We start from the raw sequence: 19,076 nt of genomic DNA on the forward strand, positions 1-19,076 counted from the left end.
CCGTGGTTCAAACCCAGGACCCTCAGATTGACAGTCCAATGCTTTAACTACTCGGCTATTACGCCCGTCAGGGAGGTAGTCTACCAAGGGAGGTTATTAGCCACGCTAGCCATACCTACTGCCATTTCTGTGCATAAGTGGGAAGTAGTTTGCACAGAATAGGAATCGGACCACCTCCAGAGTCTGCACTAGTGGGTCATGGTATGTTAGATGAGACATAATTTCATGAGGGAAGTATCCTTTCAGTGTCAGGTCTGTGTGTGTGTGCTTTGTATTTATCAGCAGCCGTTGTGTCATGTTGCACCAGGAGCCAGAGCGGAGAGTTCCATGCGAGTGAAGGGCGGAGGGGAGGGGTTCGAGGCTGAAGGTGTTCGAGGTCTGAAGGCTCTGGGCGTGAGGGACCTAACCTACCGCATGGCCTTCCTTGCCTGCAACGTCACGCCCAGCGCGTCACGCGTGGTCAGTACTCTCCCTTTATCTTATTTTTTTGTGCTGCCCCATCATTTGTACCATGCATGATAGTTGTGTCAGACTGACCATCAGAACAGTCAGAGGAGGCAACTGCTGTCCCGACTGTCTGTGCTAGAATTTGATAATAGTGGAGAGTGTCTTGCCCAAGTTTCATCCCCACTCTCTCGGCCAGGAGGATTTTAGGACAGTTGGACAGTTTCTGAATGGTACTCTGTTCTGACTGTTCTGTGCCAAGACACGGCCTTCCTGTCTCATGTCTACCTTCTGGTGTCCACTGAAGTGTTGTCCAGTTGATGTTATTTTGTTCATGTTGAGATAATGATAAAGGAGTTGTTTTTCTCTTTTCAGGTGGGGGTGGGGGGTTGGGGGGGGTCATGAGCTCTGGCCTTCCTGTCCTGTATCTACCTTCTGGTGTCCAGTGAAGGGCTGTGAGGATGATGTGGCCTTGCTCTCGATGCTTAATAACATTTTGGTGTCATATACTGTACCATGTCAAACTGATGCAAACTAGGCCTATCGGTTTGTTCTGCTTGGCCAAATTTTGCGCGGCTAACAGTGAAAATACGAGCCGTTCTTAGCCAAACGCCTCTAAAAGCTATAAGCGCTGAATCATTCCTTTGGCCAAGGCTCTCCACGCCATCTTGTCAGGTTTACGCTCTGTCTTGTCTTACGCTTTTTTTGGCTATTAAGCGTATTCATTTGGCCTTATTTTGCTGTATGCGGCTTGTGTTTATTGTATTCTTACATTCTGTGTACTCGATTCGACACGGCCCCCTCGATTCGTTCGTTTTTCTCTACCTCTAAGTCGATCCTGTCTTTCCTTTCTCTGTTGGGGATTGGATTTTCGCTGGGTGCCTAAGCGCGGGTACCATGCCTCGTATGCCATCCCACGAAGGCAGGAATCATGAGGCTGGGATGCTTAATTAACATGTTGATATGATGATAATGGAGTTACTGTTTTTTTCTTTCAGCTTGGGGGTCGTGAGCTGCGCGAAGAGGAGCTGACGGCGTCGATGATCAAGGAGAGGATGACGAAGGAGGAGTGGCAGACGGTGTACGACATGAGTCAGGACAAGAACATCTACCACAATCTGTGCACCAGTCTCTTCCCCACCATCCACGGTCTGTGCGGAGTTCCTTCCCTTTCCTTTTGTCTTGCTGCATTGTGATGTCCCTTCTCTTTTGTGAAGTTTTTGCAGCATTACCATGACCCCCAATACTTTTCTTGAACTCCCTTTACATGTGATTGGATTGCTAGTTTTCCTTAACCTATAGCATGCTAACGGCGATAGGAGTTGTCAAGCATTACCAGTCTCCCGCAGCCAGTGGCGATTGCAGTTGATCAGCATAAGATATTTGAATTTCACACAGATGTCCAAATTCCGACAGCTTTGACCTACTATCATACATCCAGTTTCAGAAGGAAGCTTCAACTATTTGCTGCTTCTTCTTCTTCTGCGTTTGTGGGCTGCAACTCCCACGTTCACTCGTATGTACACGAGTGGGCTTTTACATGTATGACCGTTTTTACCCCGCCATGTAGGCAGCCATACTCTGCTTTCGGGGGTGTGCATGCTGGGTATTTACTTGTTTCCATAATCCACCGAACGCTGACATGGATTACAGGATCTTTAACGTGCGTATTTGATTTTCTGCTTGCATTTTCATTCGAAGGGGGTTCAGGCACTAGCAGGTCTGCACACATGTTGACCTGGGAGATTGGAAAAATCTCCACCCTTTACCCACCAGGTGCCGTCACCGAGATTCGAACCCGGGACCCTCAGATTGAAAGTCCAACTCTTTAACCATTTGGCTATTGCGCCCGTCAACTATTTGCTTCGTATCATGATTGATTTTGCCAGAGTTTTCTCACGCATTCACACTTTGAGGATATTTTGGAATGTTTTCAGTGTTAACCAGGTACAAAACTTCACTTTGGTGTCATATACTGTACCATGTCAAACTGATGCAAACTAGGCCTATCGGTTTGCTCCTCCTATAAGTGCTGTTGTTCAAGTGGAAGGTATAGGAGTTCGCATGTACTTGCTGCAGAGGAAACTGTGCTGGAAAATTTGTGGTGTGCTGGGGGTTAATCATCCCATAACTTGTACACCAGTCTCCGCCATCCATGGTCATTGAGGATTTTCTGCCTAGGTTTCCTTTTATCTGGTTGTGTTGTCCCGCCTTCTTGTGTGATTACAGTGGCATCACCATAATCAGTAGTGTCTTAGTGGTAAAGTGTGTGTGACAGGAAACATAGGTGCTTTGTGAACAGGAAATAAATATTTGTCTTGGTCGTATAGTCTCTGACAGGAACCATAGGCGCTTTGTGAACAGGAAATAATGCTTTTGTTTTATTGTCTCTCTGACAGGAAACACAGGTGCTTTATGAACAGGAAATGAATTTTTGTTGTTGTTGGTCTCTGACAGGAAGTGTAGGCGCTTTTTGAACAGTAAATTAATGTCTTTGTGGTATGGTCTCTCTGACAGGAAACATAGGTGCTTTGTAAACAGGAAATATTTATGTAATTTTTTGTCTCTCTGACAGGCAACGATGAGGTGAAGCGTGGCATCCTGCTCATGTTGTTCGGCGGGGTTCCCAAGGTGACGACAGAGGGAACTCATCTCCGTGGTGACATCAATGTGTGCGTGGTCGGGGATCCGTCGACGGCCAAGTCGCAGTTCCTCAAACAGGTGGAGGAGTTCTCTCCCCGTGCCGTCTACACCAGCGGCAAAGCCAGCACAGCTGCCGGTCTCACCGCTGCTGTCGTCCGAGTCAGTAGACTTGCCTCCCTTCTTCCTCCTCCATCCCCTCACCGCCCCCACCTTCCTCCTAATAACGGAATGATTTGAATGTTCTGCGGTTCGGGGTATTTAGCCATTTTCACCCATAGACTGTGTGAATGTTCAGTGGTTCTGGTTATTTAGCCATTTTAACCCCTAGACTGCTACTGATACTCCGCCTCTTGATAACTAGATGAGGTGAACGTTCAGTGGATTTAGTAATTTTTGCCATATTTACCATAGACTGCTGCTATTTTCCCCCTTTCTACTTGCAAAATGGTGTGAACTTTCAGTGGTTCTAATTGTGTAGCCATTTTAATTGCTATTTTAATAGTTAATAGGTGGCTGATACTTTTCATCCCTCTTGATAACAATGCTGTGAACGTTCAGTGGTTCTAGTTATTTAGCCATTTTTACCACATAGACTGCTTCTGATGCTTCCACCTTCTAATTTCAAAATTTTATGAATGTTCAGTGGTTCTGTTCCGAAATAAATAGATAAATAATAGACAATTAAGTAAATCCTCTCCTGAAATGACAGCAGTGTGCTGTCATGTTTTACAATAAAGGTGGCAGTCGTGGCTTTGGAGGACGTGGAAATATATATCTGTAGTATGGTATCTCTGACAGGAAACATAGGTGCTTTATGAACAGGAAATAAATGTCTTTTGTCGTATGGTATCTCTGACAGGAAACGTAGGTGCTTTATGAACAGGAAATAAATGTCTTTGTCGTATGGTATCTCTGACAGGAAACATAAACGTTTTGTGAACAGGAAACAAATGTTTAATTACACATACTTAACCGTGACCCAACCAGACAAATGTTTTTGTCATGTGGTATCTCAGATGGGAAACATAGGCGTTTTGTGAACATGAAATAAATGTCTTTGTCATGTGGTGTCTCGGACGGGAAATACAGGCTTTTTGTGAACAGGAAATAAATGTTTTTGTCGTATGCTATCTCTGACGGGAAACATAGTCGTTTTGTGAATAGGAAATAAATGTCTTCGTGGTGTGGTATCTCTGACACGAAATACAGGCGTTTTGTGAACAGGAAATAAATGTCTTTGTTGTGTGGTATCTCTGACGGGAAACAGGCGTTTTGTGAACAGGAAGTAAATGTCTTTGTCGAATGGTATCTCTGACGGGAAACATAGGCGTTTTGTGAACAGGAAATAATGTCTTTGTTGATGGTCTTTCTTTCAGGAAACATAGGTCTTTTGTGAACAGGAAATATCTTTGTCGTATGGTATCTCTGACAGGAAACACAGGTGCCTTGTGAACAGGAAACAAATAAATGACGAAATAAAGTTCACAGCATTGGGGTTGCAGGACGAGGAGTCGCACGAGTTTGTGATCGAGGCGGGGGCACTGATGCTGGCAGACAACGGAGTGTGCTGCATCGACGAGTTTGACAAGATGGACCCCAAGGACCAGGTGGCCATCCACGAAGCCATGGAGCAACAGACCATCTCCATCACCAAGGCTGGCGTCAAGGTACTCTTGCACGCCATGTTGCTGTTATTTATTATTGGTGGCATGTGTGTGTTGTGTTGTTATTCTGTTATGACTGGTACATGTTTGCACGCTATGTTGCTGTCATTTATTATTACCGGTACGTATGTATGCTTTTGTTATAACTGGTACATGTTTGCACGCCATGTTGCTGTTATTTATTACTGGCACGTGTGTGCGTGTGTTGTGTTGTTATTCTATTGTGACTGGTTCATGTTTGCCCGCTATGTTGCTGTCATTTATTATTACTGGCACATGTGTGTGTGTTGTGTCGTTATTTATTATGACTGGTTCATGTTTGCACACCATGTAGCTGTCATTTATTATTACTGGTATGTATGTATGCCATGATTTTGTTTATAACTGGTACATGTTTGCATGTTGTGTTGCTGTTATTTATTATTACTGGTATGTATGTATGCCATGATTTTGTTTATAACTGGTACATGTTTGCATGTTGTGTTGCTGTCATTTATTATTACTGGTATGTATGTATGCCATGATTTTGTTTATAACTGGTACATGTTTGCATGTTGTGTTGCTGTTATTTATTATTACCGGTACATGTGTGTATGCTGTATTGTTATTTATCATAACTGGTACATGTTTGCACACCATGTCGCTGTCATATTTATTATTACTAGTACATGTGTCTGTGCTGTGTTATCTGTTATGACTGGTACATGTTTGCATGCCATGTTGCTGTTATTTATTATTACTGGTACATGTGTGTGTGTGTGCTGTGTGTTATCTGTTATGACTGGTACATGTTCGCACGCCATGTTGCTGTCATATTTATTATGACTGGTACATGTGTGTATGCTTTATTTTTAAGATAAGATAAGAATAACTTTATTGTCTCCAACTGGAGAAATTTGGCCAGGTGCATTATCACAACATAAACAAGTAAACAACATGGGGACCATAACTGTAAAAGCCAACAACAGCCCCTACAAATATTACGAAGATACAAATGTAAAATAATATCTCATACATCATTTCATACATACATCCACACACTGCAGGTAATAACTAGTATTCTTAATGTAAAAACAGAAAGAATTAAGAAACATTATTTGAATATAATTATAAATAGCCTACTATGCTGCACATTGATTATAATAGATAAGATAAGAATAAAGATGAATTGCGGAAAACCACAATCAGATAATCAGCACACACCCGCACCGCACCCCCTACCCACCACCACCCACCCCACACGCGCGGATAACTTGATTAAACCAGAGTAATAAACATGTGTTCTCAAATAAAAGCATTTCACATATTCGCTTTTAAAAACATTGCAATTAATTATTACATCGTAATTATTAAACAGAAATATATTTAGAATATGGACGTTAGCATTAGACATATTCATTGTACATTCATCCTGCATATTCTTCCTACATATTGCACATTCATTATAACCAGTTGTCACGTTTTAAGCTCAGTAAACACACACACACACACACACACACACACACACACACACACCACAACTAGAACAAGGTACAGCCTATCATGCACGGACACAGTTCTCAAGAATTTAAAAGGTGGATTGAACGTGGAATAAAAGTCTTCAGAGCTCTGGATTTCAACTTAAAAGTTATGTAGCGTCGTCCTGATGGCAATAGCTCATAATACTTTGCTAAAATATGGGTGTCGTCAGTTGCTATCTGCCTGCTTTTTTTAACCACTCGACTTTCATACAGCTCTTGCATACTAGCTTGTTTCACTCCCACAATTTTACTGCATACACTCATGACATCGTTCAAAACACGCTTACTCCTCACTCCCAAACTTCCATACCAGCACATAAATGAAACTGTAAGCACGGACTCGATACAACACCGATAATAACTTTGAAGAATATTTGAATTTATACCAACATTTCTAAGCTTCTGTAAACAAAATATTCTAGATTGACATTTCTTATGAATGGAATCGACATTTCTGTCAAAAGTCAGCTTATTGTCTAAGATGGTCCCTAAATATCTATATTCATTGACCCTCTCCACTGTTTGACCATCAATAACAAGGTCAGCTACAGGCAAGGGGTCTTTCCGAAAATCTATTAACATTTCTTTTGTTTTCAATACGTTGAGATCCAGATAGTTTTTCTCACACCAGGAACAGAACTTTTTAATTTCACTGAAATAAATAGCATCAGAGTTGGACAGATCTTCAATTGCTGAATCATCAGAATATTTTATGACAGGAGTTTCCTCCGTGCCTCTGCAGTCATTTGTGTACAGTGTAAAAAGAACAGGGGACAGCACTGTACCTTGGGGTGCATCAGTAGAAGTAGATTCTAGAGAAGAGTGGGCAGAATGAAAGCGGACGGACTGAGTTCTATTGAGAAGAAAACTTACTATCCAAAGAGTAAGCTTCGGATCAACATCCATGCCTAGCAGTTTGAGGGCAAGGAGATGAGGTTGTATTGTGTTAAAAGCAGAAGAGAAGTCAACAAAAAGGATACGAACGAAAGATCCCGTGTTATTCAAATGAAGGAAAGCATTATGGAGGAGAGTTAGGATAGCATCGTCAGTACTTCTGTGTGCTTTATAAGCAAACTGAAGAGAGTCAAGCTGCTGTTCAGTGAAAGAAAGAAGATGTCAGAGAATAATTTTTTCAAAGCATTTCATCACTACTGAAGTCAAGGCAACAGGACGGTAATCATTTAGTGCGGCTGGGTTCTTTTTCTTGGGGATAGGACAGATAGTAGATTTTTTCCAGATGCTTGGGACAGAGCAGTCCTTCAGAGACCAGTTGAAAATTTTACAGAACACGTCACACAACTGGGAAGCACATGTTTTCAGTAATTTTCCGCAGATATTGTCGGGGCCAATTGCCTTCGTGACATTCAGTTTTAAAAATAAAGATTCAACAACTTTTGCATCGATCTCAAAGTCTTCACCTGTGTTCCTATCTTTGATCTTTTCCTGCAACTGTGAGATAACACTATCCAGTCCCCTTCCCAGATCATTCCTTTCAAAGTGACAGTAGAAATCATTCAGTTTATTTGAAAAATCAATCTGTTCATCCTTTTCCATTTTACAAGCTACTGTTATTTATCATAACTGGTACATGTTTGCACACCATGTTGCTGTCATATTTATTATGACTGGTACATGTGTGTGTGCTGTGTTGTTATCTGTTAGGACTGGTACATGTTTGCATGCCATGTTGCTGTCAGTTATTACTGGCACGTGTGTGTGCGCTGTGGGCAGGCAACTCTCAACGCCAGAACGTCCATCCTGGCCGCAGCGAACCCTGTGGGAGGTCGCTACGACAGGTCGCGCTCCCTCAAACAGAATCTGTCCATGTCCGCCCCCATCATGTCTCGCTTTGACCTCTTCTTCGTCCTCGTCGATGAGTGCAATGAGGTAACTTCTGTGCTTTGGGAAAAAATATGTGAGGAGTTTGTGAATGAATGCGACAGGTGGTTTTTTATTTTTTTATTTCTTTCTTCTTAATTGTCCATGGGCTGCAACTCCCATGTTCCCTTGTATGTACATGAGTGGGCTTTTACATGCGTGACCGTTTTTACCCCCACCTTGTAGGCAGCCATACTCCGTTTTCGGGAGCGTGTATGCTGGGTATGTTCTTGTTTCCATAACCCACCAATGCTGATGTGGATTATATGATTTTTAATGTGCGTTTTTGATCTTAAGCTTGTGTATACACACAAACGGGGTTCAGGCACAAGGAGGTCTGCACATGTTTTGACCTGGGAGACGGGAAAAATCTCCACCCTTTACCCACCAGGCGCCGTTAACCGAGCTTCGAACCGGGGACCCTCAGATTGAAAGTCCAGCGCTTTAACCACTGGGCTATTGCACCCGTCTTTTGTTTCTTTTTGTTTTTTGTCCTTTTTTTCTTTCTGACATCAAGTACTGCCTTCATTTATGGTAATAGAATGGTGACCTCTTCTTTGTCCTCGTCAATGAGTGCATGAAAGGGTGAAAATAAGGGTGAAAAAATGTGAATGTAGTAGAACATTTGAATGACGTAGGTATTGTTCTTCCCGTGGATAATTGTTTGAATCTGAAGTTGTGAAAAATTACAAATTAAACATGTATATTGCAGTTCAATTTTATTATTTGCCCTTTAGATCATGCTTGTGTTGTAGACAAAGGTTGATGTATGTCTTTTGGATTAACAGTTGATATGTTGGCCTTGTGACACGGTGGCCTAGGGGAGTGTGAGCATCTGAGTGCTTTGGATCGAATCCCACAGTTGTCGGTATTTTCTTCCCCTCCTAGGACGTTGACTGGTGGTCTGGACGCTAGTCATTCGGATGAGACGATTAACCAAGGTTCCATGTGCAGCATGCACTTGACGCACATAAAAGTACCCACGGCAACAAAGGGTTGTTTAATTACACATACTTAACCGTGACCCAACTAGTGCAGACTCTGGCAGGGGTCTGACATTCCTGTCCTGTGCAAACTACTATCCGCCTATGCGGAGAAAACGAAATTGTTTTGGCTGACAGGAAAACAAATAAAATTACAGGCAGAAAAAAAAAGGGTGGCGCTCTCAGTGTAGCAACATGCTCTACCTGGTGAAAGTGGCACAAATTTCACATACAGAAATATGTTGTGACAGAATGAGTATTACAATACAGTGCAATGCAGTGTTCATCAGTTTACAGAAAATACAAAGAAACATAACCGTATGGAGAGCACAGGACAGGATTCATAATGGCTGCTGTCAAAAGAGGGCGCTAGCCAGCGGGACAAAGGGGAGGTTACCTACTTCCGGGAGGTTATCGGCCGTAGTTTCGTTTTCTCCGCATAGGCGGATAGTAGTTTGCACAGGCAGGAATGTCAGACCCCTGCCGGAGTCTGCACTAGTTGGGTCACGGTAAGCATGTTATTTAAACGTAATTTTAGATAGAAAATTTCCTTTTACATGAACAAACAAGTCCGTCACTGTTGTCGGTCAGTGCTGATGCTGTGGGCTGTGTGCAGGTCACTGACTACGCCATCGCGCGCCGCATCGTGGATCTCCACAGCCGCCTGGAGAAGTCTGTGGAACGTGTGTACTCCGTGGATGACATTCGCCGCTACATCCTGTTTGCTCGACAGTTCAAACCCAAGGTCAGGCCTGAGCAGTGTCTTTCCATGCGCTTTTACTCTTTTAGTCTCTGATTAGCCTTGGGGGCTTTGGCTTTCGGGAACCATCCCAACGCTAACTGTCCTAAAACCCTCTTGGCCGAGAGAGTGGGGATGTAACTTGGGCAAGGCACTCTTTACTGTATTGAATGTCTGGCCTAGATAGTTTAGGACAACAGTTGCCTCCTCTGCTGTTCCGACACGACTGACCATCTTACATTGTTGACCTGGAAAATGACCTTTGCGACTCCATGTTCAGAAAAGTAAATGGAGACGACCCAGGGGCTTTTATTTTCATCACTTTGTTTGACCAAGACTGTTTTCTGTGCGTGTGAAAAGCTCCTCACTTTTTTCCATTTTGAGCTCTAAATGTCACAAAGTTAACAGTTATGTGGATGGACCAAGATACAGAATTTCAAGTAATGAGAAGAAACCTGCTGAGAAAAAAGATGCTACACTGTCTTGCCAACTTTTCATCAAGGAGTCACAGTTAGAATCCTAAATGTACACCTCTGATGTGATTCTGTTTGTCTTGCTGACAGATCATCAAGGAGTCGCAGGACTACATGATCGAGGAGTACAAACGCGTGATGTGATTCTGTTTGTCTTGCTGACAGATCATCAAGGAGTCACAGGACTACATGATCGAGGAGTACAAACACGTGATGTGATTCTGTTTGTCTTGCTGACAGATCATCAAGGAGTCGCAGGACTACATGATCGAGGAGTACAAATACGTGATGTGATTCTGTTGTCTTGCTGACAGATCATCAAGGAGTCGCAGGACTACATGATCGAGGAGAACAAACACCTGATGTGATTCTGTTGTCTTGCTGACAGATCATCAAGGAGTCGCAGGACTACTTGATCGAGGAGTACAAACACGTGATGTGATTCTGTTTGTCTTGCTGACAGATCATCAAGGAGTCACAGGACTACATGATTGAGGAGTACAAACACCTGAGACAGAGGGACTGCTCCGGTGCCGGCAAGTCGTCCTGGAGAATCACAGTACGCCAGCTGGAGAGCATGATCCGTCTCTCTGAGGGCATGGCTCGCCTGCACTGTCAGGACGAGGTAACTGTCGCACCTGAACACTGCTGTTCTTACCTGTGATCAAGGAATCTCCCCCCCTCTCTCTCTCTCACTCTTTCTCACTCTCTCTTTTCATCATTAATTTCTTGCCCAGAGGGCTGGATGTATACAAGGATATCGTGCTTACTCCTTCACCCTCTTAGAATAAAAATTTTTTTGTTCATTTGTTCGTTCGTTTGTTGTTCTTTAGTTAACTAAAAATGATTTTGAGGTTCTTTTCATCAAGTCACTAACTGTTGCTGTATCATTTTTGTGTGTGTGTTTTGATGGAACATGGAACACGTTTTTTTTTCACTGGTTTGGTGCTGAGGTTGGATGTCACTCTGTGTGTGTCTTCCTTACCGTGTTGTCTTCCTTACCCATGTGTCTTCCTTACCCATGTGTCTTCCTTACCCATGTGTCTTCCTTACCCGTGTCTTCCTTACCCGTGTTGTCTTCCTTACCCATGTGTCTTCCTTACCCGTGTCTTCCTTACCCGTGTGTCTTCCTTACCTGTGTGTCTTCCTTACCTGTGTCTTCCTTACCCGTGTGTCTTCCTTACCCATGTGTCTTCCTTACCCATGTGTCTTCCTTACCCATGTGTCTTCCTTACCCATGTGTCTTCCTTACCCGTGTCTTCCTTACCCGTGTGTCTTCCTTACCCGTGTGTCTTCCTTACCATGTGTCTTCCTTACCCGTGTGTCTTCCTTACCCGTGTGTCTTCCTTACCCATGTGTCTTCCTTACCGTGTGTCTTCCTTACCCATTATGTCTTCCTTACCCATGTGTCTTCCTTACCTGTGTGTCTTCCTTACCTGTGTGTCTTCCTTACCCGTGTGTCTTCCTTACCCATGTCTTCCTTACCCATGTGTCTTCCTTACCCGTGTGTCTTCCTTACCTGTGTCTTCCTTACCCGTGTGTCTTCCTTACCCATGTGTCTTCCTTACCCGTGTGTCTTCCTTACCCATGTGTCTTCCTTACCCATGTTGTCTTCCTTACCCATGTGTCTTCCTTACCCGTGTTGTCTTCCTTACCCGTGTGTCTTCCTTACCCATGTGTCTTCCTTACCCATGTATCTTCCTTACCCACACAAGTGTAGATGTGAAATTAGGGAGAACAAATTATCTTTCATCAGGAAACATAAATTGTATTCAGGGACAGGAGGGGTATGGGGGAGGGAGGTGTGTGTGTGTGTGTGTGTGTAGGGGGGGGTACGCACAAAAAACATGAAAGCAAGAGGACTATGTGTGAATACACATGTAAATGACGCTGAATTATGTTCAAATGACAGTGGAGAAACAGGATTTTTAAAACTTCGTCTATTTATTTATTTCCTTTTATTTAATGTTACTTTTTTGTGTGCGTTCGCTGTCACTTTGTATGCGGCTGGCGACAAGTTAACATTAATATATTGTACTTGTATGGCGCAAACTCCCAATGGATGGGCTCTAAGCGCCTCACATGAAACAGTTTATACACAAGAGCACATAAAGACGTAGAAGTGGAAAACAAAACCTGCATCCACCAATACAATAATACAAATAGCAGATACATGAATAATGGCAGGAAAAAGGCTGTCCTTGACAGGCTCTAAGCGCCTCACATGAAACAGTTTATACACAAGAGCACATAAAGACGTAGAAGTGGAAAACAAAATCTGCATCCACCAATACAATAATACAAATAGCAGATACATGAATAATGGCAGGAAAAAGGCTGTCCTTGACAGTTCCCGCCGGCTCCCATGGGGCTTTTGGAGTGTATTTATATTTGTATTCCTTTTTATCACAACAGATTTCTCTGTGTGAAATTTGGGCTGCTCTCCCCAGGGAGAGCACGTCGCTACACTACAGCGCCACCAATTTTTTTGTATTTTTTCCTGCGTGCAGTTTTATTTGTTTTTCCTGTCGAAGTGGATTTTTCTACAGAATTTTTCCAGGAACAACCCTTTTGTTGCCGTGGGTTCTTTTACGTGCGCTAAGTGCATGCTGCACACGGGACCTCGGTTTATTGTCTCATCCGAATGACTAGCGTCCAGACCACCACTCAAGGTCTAATGGAGGGGGAGAAAATATCGGCGGCTGAGCCGTGTTTAGAACCGGCGCCCTCAGATTCTCTCGCTTCCTAGGCGGACGCGTTACCTCTAGGCCATCACTCCACTTAACAACCCGTTTGGTAATTGCCTTTCGCTGTCATTGCTTAACTCACTCAGTACGGCCAGTCCTCTCTTCTCCTCTGCACAGACCCTTCGGATGTCCAGTGGGTGTCTGAATGACCCAAACTTTAGCTTCCGTCATCAGAATTGTGGTATTCTTTGTCAACATTCACCTCTTCAGTATAAGAGCCTTCCACTTGCAATATTTTGATGATGGTAACTGGGGTGAAACGCTGTTAACGTCGTCTCTTTCGCCGTTCGTATGGAAAGAGTTAATACTCTGCATTTAGCCCGAGTCCTTTTTCCTGCCCCTCTCCCACCACCCACACCCTCTCGCCGGCCCACTCCACTGAGTGAACTTGAAAAATAGAAAATGATAACAAAAAAGTGCAATGTGGCTTGTGCATTGCAGGTGCAGCCGAAGCATGTGAAGGAAGCGTTCCGCCTGCTGAACAAGTCAATCATCCGTGTGGAGCAGCCTGACATTCACCTGGAGGATGTACCTGAGGAGGAGGAGGAACAGCAGATGGACGTTGATCAAGGTAACGTTACACACCTGTCACAGGGAGCAGGTGTTTTTTTTTTTATTAAAATTTTTTTTTTTAGGACGTACCTGAGGAGGAAGAACAGCAGATGGACATTGATCAGGTAACTCACCTGCGGTCTCCACTCTGGGGGAGATGCTCACTCACTCTGGCTCTGCGACTAATCCGCGACTAAGCCATTATTGTCATCAGTAGGGGGGCTTAGTAGTTGGTGTCCTGAGTATGTTAAATCAGAACAGGCACTACTGAACACCACCAAAGTGACGACTCAGCAGCAGTGCAGGGTCTTCTCTGGTGAGTGGCCTCCTGGCAACCTAACATCGATGTTTTCCCTGTAGACTGCCGGTACTGGGACTGCAACAGAGGAACCTGGGTGTGGCTGTGTATGGGGGACTCAGAATGAGTGGTGTGGGAGTAATGCCACTGAGACGGTGTTGATGATAAAACTTTAAAAAAAAGAGGTAACTGGCCTTGCTGTCAAGGGAGCAGGGTTGGGATTTTTTTTTTTTTTTTTTTTTTCTGCTTCCCCATCATCTGCATCATTTCACTGGCGTTACTCCTAAGGCCACTCATTCTGGTTCCCCCCCCCCCCCCCCCCAACACCCTCCCCGTCTCCCAAAACCCTCCCCCCACACAGGTACATCTCTGGTTAGTCTGTCGCAGTCCCAGCATCAGCAATCCACAGTGAAACCATCATGGTTTAGGTTGCCTGGAGGCCACTCAGCAGAAGAGACCCTGCACTGCTGCAGAGTCACTGAGGTGGTGTTCAGTAGTGCCTGTTTGATTTTAACGTACTTACACCATCACCTACTGAGCTGCCTACTGACAATAACCGCTTAGTCGTGGAGCCAGAGTGGGTTGGAAGTCTTTCAGTATTGTACAGATTTCTGTTTCGGCATTTTTATGGTTTTGTTTTTGTTTTGATGAAGTCTGGTGTCTCAGTAATTTTTAATATATTTTTTGGTAGTTAATCTAACACTTAAGTTGCACTGGCAAACAACTTGACACAGAATCCTTATCAAAGAATGAAGCTTATTTATTTCCATATGTTAGATTAAAGATTACAGGAAAAGAGTTTCCTTTTAATTACACATACTTAACCGTGACCCGCAGAATTTCCTTTTTATCTGCTGTTTGAAGAATATGCCAACTTTCATTCATTTATTTATTTTTGATGGATTCATACATTTAAAGTTGAAACACTGCTCAAGATAATGGGATAACATGAAACTGACTTTGGTGTAATGTTTCCTGTCTGTAGACAGGTGGTGGTCAAACCTGACTGATTTTATTGGTGGTGGTGTGGTTTTCAGACAGGTCAGTTCAGGAGCCCCCATTTTATTAGTGGTGATTGTGGTTTTCAGACACCTTTGTTCAGGAGCCCCCATTTTATTAGTGGTGATTGTGGTTTTCAGACACCTCGGTTCAGGAGCCCCCATTTTGTTAGTGGTGATTGTGGTTTTCAGACACGTCAGTTCAGGAGCCCCCATTTTATTAGTGGTGATTGTGGTTTTCAGACACCTCGGTTCAGGAACCCCCGGTGGTGAACGGGGATGGTGAAATGGAGCAGGAGGAGGGAGGGGAGGGCTCCCCACAATCCCAGCAGCCCAAACGCTCCCTGAAGGTGTCCTACGAGGAGTACCGCCAGATGGGCAACCTGCTGATCCTGCATCTGCGTCGAAAGGAAGAGGAGTCCACTGAAGGTGAATACTTCTTTTGTGTGTGTACAGAGGGAGGAGATTATTTTGTGTGTGTACAGAGGGTGGAGATTATCTTTTGTGTGTGTACGGAGGGTGGAGATTATCTTTTGTGTGTACAGAAGGTGGAGATTATCTTTTGTGTGTGTACGGAGGGTGGAGATTATCTTTTGTGTGTGTACGGAGGGTGGAGATTATTTTTTGTGTGTGTCGTATGGTGTACTTGTGTCGTGAACTAGACCAGTGCTCGTTCAAGTCGGCTCTTGTCAATAAAAATGCAGTGGAGGTGTGCATTTCAGGATTGTTGGCTGAAAGAGGAAGAATATAGGGTCTGGTTGATCAAAGGTTCAGAAGATGAGCATTAATATGCACAATGTGAAATTTGTGCGACATCACTCGTGTCTTTGATGGGTGAATTCCTTACAAAATTAAGAAATTTTCCTTGTAGGTCCATACAAGGTCTTTGCATAGTATAACCCGCAGTCCCTGGGAACTTTGTTTTATTCAGTTTGGCTTTGTTGTTTGGTATAGAAATTTTCCATTCTGGTCTTGAAGAATTACTGAATTTTTGGTTTCCTGTGTTGGGACCCTGACTCTGCTCCTTTTTATTCATTTATTTGTATTAAAAAAAAAAAAAAGTTATCATTTATTGTATTCAACAGCTTGTTTGTGTGTGTGCCTGTATGTGCATGTGTGCTTCTTTAATATTGTCGTTGTTATCAGTATTTCTAGTTTTATCTTTGTATATTTGACACATTATTTGATTTACTGAATTACATGATCTCTTTTAGATGTTTGACACATTATTTGATTTACTGAATTACATGATCTCTTTTAGATGTTCTCCCTGACCTATGTTTCAGACAGTATGTGGATGTTTGTAAGGGGATGTTTGAGTGCTTTCAGTGCTATTACAAAGCACATTGACCTTCAAGAGCACTCTTGCAAGATGTCTTACAGATAAATGAATAAAGAGCTTGGGTATTTATGAGATAAATCAATAAAGAGCTTGGGTATTTAGGATATATATGAATAAAGAGCTTGGGTATTTACTGAATAAAGGGCATTGGTACTTATGTGATAATGAATAAATAGCTTGGGTATTTCCGAGATAAATGAATAAAGAGCTTAGGTATTTTCTTGATAAATTAATAAAGAGCTTATGTTTGTACGAGATAAATGAATGAAGAGCTTGCGTATTTACGAGATGTATGAAGAAAGAGTTTCGGTGTTTACTGGATAAATTAATAATGAGCTTGGGTATTACTAGATAAATGAATTAATAGTTTGGGTATTACTAGATAAATGAATAAAGAGCTTGGGTATTTAGGAGAAAAACGAATAAAGAGTTTGGGTATTTCCTAGATTAATGAATAAAGAGCTTGGGTATTTACTAGATGAATGAATAAAGAGCTTGGTTGTAAATGACGCCCTCTGGTGTTGACAGGGCGATGCGGGCGTGCGGAAGTCTGACAAAGAGCTTGATGAATGAATAAAGAGCTTAAGTATTTACTAGATGAATGAATAAAGAGCTTAAGTATTTACTAGATGAATGAATAAAGAGCTTAAGTATTTACTAGATGAATGAATAAAGAGCTTAAGTATTTACTAGATGAATGAATGAAGAGCTTGGTTGTAAATGACGCCCTGTGGTGTTGACAGGGCGATGCGGGCGTGCGGAAGTCTGACAAAGAGCTTGGGTATTTACTAGATGAATGAATAAAGAGCTTAAGTATTTACTAGATGAATGAATAAAGAGCTTAAGTATTTACTAGATGAATGAATAAAGAGCTTAAGTATTTACTAGATGAATGAATGAAGAGCTTGGTTGTAAACGACGCCCTGTGGTGTTGACAGGGCGATGCGGGCGTGCGGAAGTCTGACAAAGAGCTTGGGTATTTACTAGATGAATGAATAAAGAGCTTAAGTATTTACTAGATGAACGAATGAAGAGCTTGGTTGTAAACGACGCCCTGTGGTGTTGACAGAGGGCGATACGGGCGTGCGGAAGTCTGACCTGATTGGCTGGTACCTGAAGGAGATGGAGGCTGACATTGAGACGGAGCAGGAGCTGATGGAGAAGAAAACAGTTGCTGAGAAAGTGATCGACCGGCTGATCCATGTGGTGAGTACGTCCCTGTGGCACTGTGCTGGTCGGGAGTTTGGCTGTTGTTCTTGTGTGTGGCCATCTTCGTGCTTTGGTGGTCATGACTTAGGCTGCTGTTTTCTTGAGTAAATTTTCTTGAGTGTCGGTTTTCATGCTTTGGAAGTCGGGACTGTTTCATACTTTTGTGGTCAGGACACTTTGTTTTCTTGTTTCACTGTCGACAGTGTGGTCTGTAAATGGAACAATGAAAGAAGTTCTCAGTGTGGTCTCCCCTTTCTGTTGCCAGGACAACGTGCTGATAGAGCTGAAGCAGACGGGCCTGAAGCCAGGCAGGAAGGGTGACCAAGACACCCTGGTCAGGGAGGACGACCCCATCTTGGTGGTCCACCCCAACTTCGTGATGGACGTCTGAGAGCTCCGACAATGATGCTGTGTGCGTGTTGAATATATGCTGTTTGCATGTTGTGGGCGACCCATTACACCCTCTGGCATGTAGAGCAGAAAGGAAGAACCGTCACTCTTGAGTGTTCTGGGCCAGTCTCTGAATGGTACCTCAGGTGTGCTTCAGGGTCTAGAGTTCTTCTTGGACTGTTCTACGTCAAGGGTTGTTTGGATGCACGAGTTATGAAAGTAGACTGTGTTGAAGGCCGTGTTGAATATCGTGATCTTGGATGGATGGATGTTTTGTGAGTGGATGATAACATTGAATGTTGGGACATTTGCAGTGTGCAGGATAGAAAGCAAGGAAGAAATCTGTTGGTAGTTTGAAAGCTTATGTCAGAATTAATTTTTTTGCATGAAATGCATTGATTTGTACAACTTCTGAAAGTAGGCGGTGTTGAATACTATGATGTTGAATGGAAATTTTTTATTTTTTAAAATTTTTTTAAATGGATGGTAATGTGGAATATGAATGATAGTATGGAATATCAGACATCTGTAATAGGGAGGAGGGAACAAAATGAAGAAATCTGTCAGCAGTTTGTGAAAGTTTATTTTGGAATCGAGTTCTCCATTGAAAATGCTTTTGGACAAGGGTCCAGCTGTGGAGTGGTACCACCACTGTGTTGTGTTCAGCTGCCAGTCAGACCTCACACTGATGGGGAGACAGAGAGAAAGAGTGTGACAGACTGACGTTTGCCTCAGATCTGGCTGACTCAAGCTGATGATTGAGGTGGATGACCGAGATGGGGAAAAAAACAAACAAAAAACCAAACACATTGATAAGAGAAGAAATTATGAAAATAGTCTTTTTATAAGAGAAAATTTCCATGGGTGCAAGGTGAATTTTGCAGGTGTGTGGACTTCGTCTTGATATTTCCATACTGTTTTTATTTTTTTTTCACGATTTAAATAGTCACCTGTACATTTTGCACCATTGTTTCTTTTACAGTATCTATCACAGTAGAGCATTGTACCCATGATCAGGTGGGTTGGTGAACAATTTTATGAGGACATCTCTGTTGGAACTTTGTAATTGCTTGGAACATCATGAACATGTGTAAATAAATAAATGTTTCTTGTATGGAGTATGTTTTGATGACCGTTTTCATTTTGTAAATGCAGATGTGAGGAATAAAAAAACAAAAAAAAAAAAAAAAAAATTA

At 42.8% G+C, this 19,076-nt stretch overlaps 1 protein-coding gene across 3 annotated transcripts in view; it reads left to right on the plus strand.

Annotated features, from left to right (window-relative positions):
* The window catches only part of LOC143290530 (zygotic DNA replication licensing factor mcm6-like), a 28,342-nt gene extending 9,657 nt beyond the window's left edge, over positions 1–18,685 (plus strand). For all 3 annotated transcript variants that reach the window (XM_076600051.1, XM_076600053.1, XM_076600054.1), the window contains 11 exons: positions 308–459; positions 1,443–1,593; positions 3,020–3,246; positions 4,590–4,754; positions 8,003–8,158; positions 9,749–9,877; positions 10,808–10,969; positions 13,533–13,662; positions 15,183–15,368; positions 17,351–17,487; positions 17,756–18,685. In XM_076600051.1, the coding sequence (XP_076456166.1) occupies positions 308–459; positions 1,443–1,593; positions 3,020–3,246; positions 4,590–4,754; positions 8,003–8,158; positions 9,749–9,877; positions 10,808–10,969; positions 13,533–13,662; positions 15,183–15,368; positions 17,351–17,487; positions 17,756–17,881 (1,721 nt within the window). In that variant the 3' untranslated portion in view covers positions 17,882–18,685. The remainder of the gene's footprint in view (positions 1–307; positions 460–1,442; positions 1,594–3,019; positions 3,247–4,589; positions 4,755–8,002; positions 8,159–9,748; positions 9,878–10,807; positions 10,970–13,532; positions 13,663–15,182; positions 15,369–17,350; positions 17,488–17,755) is intronic.
* The last annotated feature ends 391 nt before the right edge of the window (positions 18,686–19,076 follow it).

The sequence above is a fragment of the Babylonia areolata genome, chromosome 15, assembly GCF_041734735.1.
Source record: "Babylonia areolata isolate BAREFJ2019XMU chromosome 15, ASM4173473v1, whole genome shotgun sequence".
NCBI classification, from domain to species: Eukaryota; Metazoa; Mollusca; class Gastropoda; order Neogastropoda; family Buccinidae; genus Babylonia; species Babylonia areolata.